Raw genomic sequence first — 10,685 nt, forward strand, 5'->3', positions numbered from 1 at the left:
AACAACATGTGTACTTCTGTTTCATGAGAAACTATTTGTTCTGTAAGCCTTCACCTGAAGTACAATTAAAAAAAAAAGAAAAAAAAAAAACACCTGTAATTATCAATGCATCTTGATTGCATGTTTGATCAATTTCAGTCTGCAGAAGTTGGTAAAAATCTTCAATTTCTTTTTCTTTGGCATTAGTGTTTTGTGCATAAGTTTAAATAATAGTCTTATTAACTGGTCTTGCTTGTAGGCATATAGGCATATGGATATTATCCTATCACTGACAACACTGCACTGCAGGATAGCATTTGAACTGTTTTTTTTTTTTTTTTTTGATGATGAATGTGACTCCATTGCTCTTCCATATGTCATTCCCAGCATAGTAGAACATATTATTGTCTGATTCAAAATGGCCAAAACCAGTCAATTTCAGCTCGCTAATGCCTAGGATATTGATCTTGAAGCGTTCCATTTCATTTTTGATGACTTTCAATTTTCCTAGATTCATGCTTCATACATTCCATGTTCCGATTATTAGTGGATGTTTGCAGCTATTTCGTCTCAGTTTAAGTCATGACACATCAGCAAATAAAAGTTCCAAAATCTTGACTCCATTCACGTCATTACAGTCAACTCTACTTTGAGGAGGCAGCTCTTCCTCAGTCATATTTTGAGTGCCTTCCAACCTGAGAGGCTCATCTTCCAGCACTATATCAGACAAAGTTCCACTGCTATTCATAAGGTTTTCACGGGCCAGTTTTTTCAGAAGTAGATTGCCAAGTCCTCATTTCTATTCTGCTTTAGTCTGGAAGCTCCACTGAATTCTGTCAACCATGGGTGACCCTTCTGGTATTTCAAAAACAAGTGGCATAGCTTCTAGCATCATGGCACCACATAAGCCACCACAGTAAAACAAACTGACAAATGAGCAGTAGCAAGAAATGCTGAATCTCAGTATATTGCGACAGACACTGGGTATGGAACACTTTTTCAGAAATACTCAGAATTATTCAGGTATGTAATATGTAGCCAGAGTTGGAGCCCTCATGATGCAATGGTTAAGTGCTTAGCTGATAACCAAAAAGCCGGCAGTTCAAACCCACTAGCTGCTCCATGGGAGAAACATATGGCAGTCTGCTTCTGTAAAGATTATAGCCTTGGGAACCCTATGGGGGCAATTCTACCCTGTCCTATATAGATGCTATAAGTTGGAATAGATTCAGCTCAATGTGTTAGCCAATGTTGAGAAGCAGCTTTGGCGAATGATGTCTATTTCACATAAACTTTTGTTAGGATAATTTTGTTTCTATGTGCTTGGATAGCTGAAAAAATCACTCTGACCTAGGATCACAGAATGGAAGTAAAAGAAAAGGCAGAGCCAAACACCATGTAAATGACATCTGCATCATCTCCAGGCTCTCCCTGTGTGGCACAGGCCTCTCCCTTGGTTATGACATCCCACATACTCGTATTTGCTCCCTGACATGAGGTCTGTTCATTGGGAGGAAGAGATGTCATTTTTTTTCTTTGCACAGAATTTTTATGGCCTCATTCTCATACATCCTAGTGCTTTGGTTTATCTGCCCAGAGGGGGCACCTTTCTCTTTCTGCCACGACCCTTATGTAAGCTAATAAAACACCCTGAAACATCAACTGCTAAATGTAATTCCACAGAACAACAGTCTTTTCAGAAGCTGGTACATTAAGAAAATTAAAAAAAAAAATTTGGAGAAGCATCAATTGCATTTCTAAAACACAATGAGCTAGAAAATACCTAGATGACTTGACTGATGTTGAGGTGAAGGCTTACAAGTAATTGCACAGGAAAGGTTTCCAACATATTTAACAGGCACTTAAGCAGAGCAATCAGTGCAGAAATGTGCACTTTGCTAAATACAGGCTCCCAACATGGCTATAAAACCTTAACTAGTACCTATTCTTTATATACACCTGTTGTGATTAGGATTAAACTATATTTTAGTAATGCTCATTGATATGGTCTGTAAAGCTTTTTTTTATTACTATCTATTAACTTTGATATTTTACTGTTTACTGGATGTTTTACTTAGTAACATGTATTAACTCAATTCCCATAAGAAATACTGCCAAACAGTATGTATTTTCCCTTCTAAGAATATTTATAAGACATTGTCTTAGAGGGGAAAAAAAAAGCATTTCCTTTGGTAATAATTGCAAATAATACTGTTTTAATTATGTATATGAACTCATATATATTCTTAAATGAATTTTTACTTCATGTAAGTATTATTTGCACTGAAGTGGTGAATAAGAAGCAATCTAAAATGTGATTTATGATAGAAACACTTTAGGAGTTGAACTTGATGTTGCTTTAAAAGAAGTTCTTATTGCCTCTTATAGACAAATATCACTTTTTTTGGTGATTTTTTTTTCCATCTTCTGTTCCAGAAGCATGTTTTCAAGAAGTAGTCTACAATATTTTCTGAAGGATATGCTCAACCACTGTTTTAGATATATAAATCCATTCAATCAATTATTTTTCAACTAATTTGTACTGAGTCCTTATTATTTGACAGTCAGGAATTGTCCTTGGCTGGCTTAAGAGCACACATTTGCACTCCTAGCCTGGTTATTTTAACTACTAAAATGAACCATAATTACCACAAATTAATTCACTCGTGGATTCTTTATAAAACCCGTTTAAAAGTAATTAGTGAATGCTGCTTATTTTTGATGAGACTATTGTGTTGAAAAAAATAATCTAAATAGAAGCCACTTGAGCTGATTTTTCAGATATGAAAACATGAAAAATCCAGGTAGGATATTAAAACCTGAATTAGACTAATTTTTCTTTGGTGACACAGAACATCATAAGAGAACATAAATCACAGTGAAATATCACCTCATACCCACTAGAATGGCTGTAATAAAAAAGACATAATAGGAAGTGTTTGCTATGATGTGGAGAAATTGGACCCCTCATATACTATAAGTGGGAATGTAAAATGGTGTCACCATTTTGGAAAACAGTCTGGCACTTCCTCAATAGAGTTTCCTTACGATCCAGCACATATCCACACAAAAACTTGTACATCAAAGTTCATAGAGCATTATTTACAATAGGCAAAATGTGGAAACATCCCAAATGTTCATCAGATGAAGAACAGATGAATAATATCTGGTAAATCTACACAATGGGATTTTTTCACCAAATAAAGGAAATTAAGTACTGATGCATGCTACCACATAGATGAACTTGGAAAATGCTATACTAAGTGAAAGAAGCCAGTCACAAAGGACCACATATGGTATGATTCAATTTATATGGAATGTCCAGAATAAGCAAATCTATAGCGACAGAAAGATTAATGACTGGTAAGGTGCTGATAGAAGGTTGGAGATGTTAATTACAAGTTGTGGGAATACTAGAAATTCTTCTGCAGTAATTATAATGTTTAAAAATTGACAATGGTGATGAATGCAGAATTCTAAGTGAAAGTCATTTAATTGTACACTTCAAATGGGTGAACTGTATTCTATGTGAATTATACCTCAATGAAGCTATTAATAATTTTTTTTTAAGTTCTAGACCATCATGAGAAAAGAGAGAGAGAGAGAGAAGGAATAATGCCATGACAGAGCACTATTTTAGTGTTTTAAGTAGTCATACTTTTTACTATTTTATGATTATCTCATGAATACGTGGAAATTTTTCCAAAATGTGTATCTAATTTCTGCATGCAGTTCTAAACTGGGAGTAATTGGTAATCTGACTTATTTACTGATAAATAATGACTTTATTGTCATGACCATAGATCCATTTACTTATGAATTATATTCTAATTTCATTTAAACATGATCCTAACCACCTTTTTGAATTCTGAGATAATTATAGGTAGTCCCTGAATTATGATGTATTCAAGTTACAACAAATCACACTTCCAACTATTTTTTATACATCCTATTATTAATAATATGCATGTATGTATTAAAATATATCTGTAAGTTTATATGTAATGTTTCCAATCCCCAAATACAAATAAGATTAGATTTATAAAGATACTGATAATAAAAGGCAATAATAATGAAATCTAAACAAACAAAAAAAAAGGAAGTATTCAACTTATGTCAGAATTGACTTACAACCAAGTCATTTATATTTTTTGTGAATATAGATATTTACTAAAATATAATATTCTGGATGAAAATGGAACAATAGTCTTCCTTGGCTTCATATCATACTGTTCTCCTTCAGAATGCTCACAACTGTCTGCTAAAATTCCAATAGCTATTTTTTTGTACTAAAGTCTATGGTGGTGCACAGGTTAAGAGCTTGGCTGCTAACCGAAAGGTTGACAGTTCCAATCCACCAGCCACTCCTTGGAAACCCTAAGGAGCAGTTCTGTTGTGTTCTATTAGGGTCGCTATCAGTCAGAATCAACTCAATGGCAATGAGTTTTTCATTTTTTTAAAATACTTTTTATAAGTGTTAATTGAAGCTTGAGTAGTGGTGTTTTATTGATAAATTCACCAAGGGTAATTAAAGATTTTCACCTTTTCATTTAAACTACTGTATATAATGTACCCTTCTTCTAACTCCTTGATTCCTTGAGTAAGACATAGGCACATGGCAAAGCAAGTCCCACGATTAGAAGGAAGCAGAACAGCCTTGATTTAGGAATGGGACTAAGTGTTCTATGATGTCAATTTTCTGCCACTATACAGGGATTAAGGAGCTCTGGTGGTGAAGTGGTTAAGAGTTTAGGCTGCTAACAAAAAGGTTGGCAGTTTGAATCCTCCAGCTGTTCCTTGGAAGCCCTATGGGGCAGTTCTACTCTGGCCTATAGGGTCACTATGAGTTGGAGTTGGCTCGACGGCACACAACAAGAACAACATACAGGGATTAAAGTAAGGGGAATGATATAAGATTTATAGATGGAATCAGACAATGAGTAATTGTATCTTTTACACTCTCTTCACTATGTTAGACACTGGCATCAAAAATTATAATAGTGAGAGCTCTGTTCTCAAGGAAATCTCAGTATAAGTCTTCATAAGCAAGTGGCGTCTTTTATTATGATACATACGGTAAAGTGGTTTACCATTTTCTGAAGCAGCAACTGTGATGTTGTACCATGGAGTTTCTTCTCTGTCAAGAATCTTTGTAGTCTTAATGGTACCAGTATTGGCATCAATGTTGAAAAATCTATCATCTTCAGCATTGTAGTCAATGAAGTATCTAGAGAAAAAAATAGATAAAATTTCTTTGTACTTGATGCTATAGTGAAGAAAACAAAACTGAACCAAGGGAGGTATTTAGTTAAATATATAAATGTAAATGTACACTTTTAATTTCTATATTTGTCTCAATAAGAACTACATGGAACCAATATAGAACTCACCTCCGTTATTTTTTATCTGTCAGTCCTTAAAGATGAGCTCTATTATTAATTCAAAATATAAAACAAATTAAACAAAAAACTTTACCACATTACCTGAATAAAACTAGATAGTGGAAACATAGTGATTAATAAGTTAATGGAAAAAAAATAAAAAAACCTGCTGCTCACTGCCATTCGGAAGACTATTATATATTGAGAAAAAAAAAATTTAAACCTATCATAAAACGTCATATTGCTATGTGTGTAAAAAAATTTAGGACCACACAGGAGAGGTCAGAGATAAATTTACCTTGGATATTCATTATAGATGAGATTTAGAGATAAATATAAAAAGAAAAAAACAAAAACTTCAATTAATTACCATTGCATCTCTATTACCTAGCACACTTGTTTAGTCAAAGGATAAGAAAATAAATAAATGGAAGTTATTTTGCATATTACCACAATCTTCTCTCTCCAATTTATAAAACATTTCAGGGCTCACTTACATGAGGTTTCGATTGTGCATTACTTTGGCAGTAGAATGAGATGAAAGCAATGGATTCCCATTTCTTGCCTAGGTTCATGAGACTTAGTATATTTCCCCTGTGCTCTGCTACTGACACAAGATGCACATGCCTGGGGTAGTCCATTGGCCCCAGAAAAAGAATGAGAGATAGATGGAGCAGAGATGTCCTACTTAAGGTGCTTAAGCCTAGACCAGAGCTACCTAGACAATGTGTAAATGCATTTAGTACATCTACGATAAGCAGAGCTGCCAAAAGACAGCCTAGTTCAGCTGACCCTCAGCCGACTCACAGCCACATACACTATTGATTATAAATGAGTTTTTTTTTTTGGCAGCCTAAGTTTTGGGGTTCTATGTTATTCACCAAATTCACCAAATTCTGTCTTAGTTATCTAGTGCTGCTATAACAGAAATACCACAGATGGATGGCTTTAACAAACAGAAATTTATTCTCTCACAGTTTAGGAGACCAGAAGTCTGAATTCAGGGCACCAGCTCTTGGGGAAGGCTTTCTCTCTCTATCAGCTCACAATTTAAAGGAAGATCCTTGTCTCCTTTCAGCATCTGTAGGCCCAGAATCCCTTGGAGATCTCAATGTGTGTTGACATCAATCTTCCCCTGGGTCTAGGAGGTACTCAGGTCAGGGACCCTAAGTCCAAGGGACACGTACACTCTTGGCTCTTCTTTCTTAGTGATACTGAGATCCCTCTCTCTCCTCTATTCACTTCTCTCTCCTTTTATCTCTTGTAAAATAAAAGATGGTGCAGGCCACACCCCAGGGAAACCACCAAGAAGAACAACCAAGAAAGAAAAGCGGGAGTAGAGCACTTCCTTTGGGCCCAGGATCCCTGTGCTGATAACCTCCTAGACCCAGGGGAAGATTGATGCAAAGACACATGGAGATCTTCAAGAAACACCAGGCCCACAGATGTTGAATGGAGACAAGGACCTTCCTCCAGAGCTGACAGAGAGAGAAAGCCTTCTCCCACAGCCAGTACCCTAAATTCAGACTTCTAGTCACTTAAACTGTGAGAGAATATATTTCTCTTTGTTAAAGCCATCCACTTGTAGCATTTCTGTTACAGCAGCACTAGAAAACTAAGACATGAACCGCCAGAAGAATGAATACTTCTGTCCTGGTAGAAGTACAGCCAGAATGCTCCTTAGAAGCAAGGATGGCGAGACTTCATTTCACACACTTTAGACATGTTATCAAGAAGGACCAGTCCCTGGAGAAGAACTTCATGTTTAGTAAAGCAGAGGGTCAGTGAGAAAAAGGAAGACCCTCAACGAGATGGATTAACATAGTGGCTGCAACAATAGGCTCAAACATAGCAATAATTGTGAGGATGGCACAGGATCGGACAGTGTTTCGTTCTGTTGTACACAGTCAGTTTAAGTAGTAAGCAGCTCTATGGCACCATAACAACAATATTATTCAATAGTTAATTGCCATAAATATGAATAAATAATATAATGAGTAATCATTACAATTTGGATAATTGTTCTAGACTATTTAAGGAGAGAAACGTGTTCCCTCCATAATACTTCTTCCCTTTTCCTTAATCTCAAATTAAGCAACATATCATTTAGGCCTGAAACATTAAAATGAACTGATTTTGTGAAAAGTGCTGGAGGAAGAACATTTGAAAATGAGAGAAGCAAAGGGCAAAGGTTCAAAACAAAGAAAAGGCTTGACTTTGTCAATAAACAAACGTAAGTTAATGTGGATATATAGCATGAATGGGGTGGATGGCCGGGAGGTGGGTTATGCAAACCCTGCCTAAGGAAAAACAGTCAGTGAGAAAGCAAGGACTTTGACATATTAAGATTTAGATGTCATTTAAATGAACATATGGCATACAATGCAAAGAATTAGATATGGGTGTGATACTCAAGAGTGCTTTCTGAACAGAAAATATAAATTTGAGGTAAATGAGCATAACTTAAGGTAATGGGAACAGTACAATCACAAAGGAGATAGAATAGCAAGAGAAACAGAAGTCAAAAATTGAGCTCTGAAGCACGCCAACATTTTGAATTCTGAAGCGGACCAGCATCTGTGGAAGAAAGGTGCATCCCCAGAATCGAAAGAAGAGGAGCATCCCCAGGAAAGAGGAAAACTGTGAGAGTGAGAGGCTTGGAAACCAAGAGAGAAGAGTGTCTCAAGGAAGGAGTTGACTCCTGCAGTGAAATCTGCTAGGAGGGTGAGTGAGGTAAACCAGTTCCTGTTGAGTTGATTCTAACTCATGGCAATCCCGTGTGTGTTAGAGTAGAAATGTGCTACATAGGGGTTTCAGTGGCTGATTTTTTTTTTGGAAGCAAATCACAGATCTTTTTTTTCTGAGGGATGCTGAGTGAACTTGACCCTCCAACTTTTTGGTTAGCAGCTGAATGCTTGAACCATTTGCACCACCCAGGGTTTCCTGAGCGAGGTTAAGTAAGGGTTGAATGGATTTGGCAAGGTAGACATTGTTGAATAACTCAGCAAGAATAGTTTCAATAAAATAGCAAAGGATGAGAGTTTTATTAGAATGGATTTAAGAATATATTGAATGTAAACATGAATCATATGAGTTATGACAAATTATTGAATAGATTTTCTTGAGAACGAAGATAAGAGAAACGATGCTTTAGGTCAACAGTGGATTCAAGAAGAATTTTTTTCTAATGGTATGAGAGATATTAATCACTGTCTTTGCTGAAGAAAATGATAGTTTAAAAGAGGGAGGATATCTAAAGAAGTAAATCCCATGAGAAGGTGAGGATTGGGCTCCAGAACACAAATGTAGGGGTTTTCCATTGAAAGAAATAGAGACACTCCTTCCATTATACCCATTAAACTTGTTGGCACTGAGTCAATTCCAACTCATAAGGTTTCCAAGGAGCAGCTGGTAGATTTGAATTGCCAACCTTTTGGTTAGCAGCCAAGCTCTTAACCACTGCGGCACCAGGTCTCCCCTTACATTATAGCATGAAAAAAAGTTCAAAAGTTGAATAAAGGCATATATAAGTTATTGTGAAGTAAATATTACTAAATTCATCACACTTTCTAGAATAGAGTATAAGTGTAATTTCACTACAACTCATGCCTCTGACAAGACACAATGTGTTAACAGGGTATGTGGGAAATATTTTCAACTGTGAAATCTTAAAATATCCAGTGGTACAACTCCACAAACATGGCTGCTAAAGATATTAGTAGTACCATGAAGATTAAGACCACAGAGTATCCCAAGAACTCAAGGAGCTTATTTACAGAAAATAACATCTACAAGGGGCTCAAATATAGCTACTATTGTGAGCATGGTACAGGACAGCGCAATGTTTCCTTTTGTCGTCCATAGAGTCTCTATGAGTCAGAACTGACTTAACAGCACCTAACACCTAAAAGTGAGGCAAGATAAAACACTCTGATCAAAATGAGAAGTTGACTGCTGTGCATTGATGTTCTAACAACATCTATATGTGGCACATGAAAAAGGAATTTAAACAACAAACAGATATAGGTGTAAAGCAAAGCTTATTCAGAGAAGAGAAACGAAACCGACACACTACAGAGTAGTGGGAAAGAGATATGCCATTGGGCTTTCCCAAAGCATGATGCCATGTTAACTTGAAACTAAATTACTTTGTTTGACATGAGTCTATACCATAAAATAACCTGCTGATAATGTCCCTTTTCCTAGAGGTCTGATGCTAAGGACACAAACTGAACTGCTAGGGAGATGTGAGAAGTCTTGTCACAGGAAAAGGATAACATCCTTTAAAATATAAACAGTTGGCAATCTGGTTATTATATAATCTAAACTTAATTGATATTAACTTATTTTCGAGAACCTGTCCAATTTTGGTTAGTTACTTAGAAACAGACTTAGAAAGCAAGTCTCTTTCTGTATCTGAAACTTAGAGGACCTGAAATTGAAATATATTATTCAACCTCAAAGTTCAGGAAAGCTCTAATTACGTCACGATCAGTATACCCCTATGAAACATGGCAGAACAGGCCTCATTTTAGAAAACTAATCACCTCAAAACTGTCAGCTGGAGGGAAAATGGAGATTTCTTCTGTTTATAAATTAAATGAAGAATCTAAAAATACGCAGTGTCGTTATAAATAAAAGTTTCTTCTGTTTATAAACTAAATGAAGAATCTGAAACCATAAAGTGTTGTCATGAATAGTTTCTTCTGTTTATAACTAAATGAAGAATCGGAAAATGTGCAGTATCACTGTCAGAGCATCTCCTCTCCTTTAGAAATTTCACACTGGACTTCCTAACGTCAGTGCTAGCATCAGTGATTGGATACTTTTAGAGTAAGTATGCTTTTTCTTTGACTCTTTAAAAATAAATAAAAAATTTAAATCATAAAAATATGGTAGATGTAATGGCAGAATGATCTAGGTCTGCATTGTCAGATTTATGTTATTTTCTTCTTAGTTCCTCATGTGACCTGGCTCTCTTGCGAAATCTACACGAGGGCTAGGTATTGTGGGATGCTTGGAACCATGGAGTCTTATTCAAAATTGCAATTGAATTTTGACTTAGGGAGAACTAAATAGTTCTGCTTAACTACCTTTGGATTTCTGCCCAGGCATTAACATAAAAACTCAGAAAAAGGGAAAAGAGAAATGTGAGAAAAAAGAAACTATTTACAACTGTTTTGGGAGATCAAATGTAGAATTTTCCAGTGCTTGTTGTTTAAAATTAAGAAGTGTCAGGGGTCCATAAAGTTGTTTATAAAACAAACAAAACAAAAACTCACAATATTGTCAGTGGGTTTTTTCAAATATTTTTATAATAAAAAT

General features: G+C 35.7%; 1 protein-coding gene across 1 annotated transcript in view; it reads right to left on the reverse strand.

Moving 5' to 3' along the window:
* Positions 1-10,685, reverse strand: part of LOC101342981 (cadherin-18-like) — a 179,365-nt gene that overhangs the window by 83,142 nt on the left and 85,538 nt on the right. Inside the window, exon 4 of the mRNA XM_004390939.3 lies at positions 5,070-5,206. Coding sequence (XP_004390996.3) covers positions 5,070-5,206 — 137 coding nt within the window. The remainder of the gene's footprint in view (positions 1-5,069; positions 5,207-10,685) is intronic.

This window comes from Trichechus manatus, unplaced genomic scaffold (assembly GCF_000243295.1).
Source record: "Trichechus manatus latirostris isolate Lorelei unplaced genomic scaffold, TriManLat1.0 scaffold00357, whole genome shotgun sequence".
In the NCBI taxonomy this organism is placed as follows: Eukaryota; Metazoa; Chordata; class Mammalia; order Sirenia; family Trichechidae; genus Trichechus; species Trichechus manatus.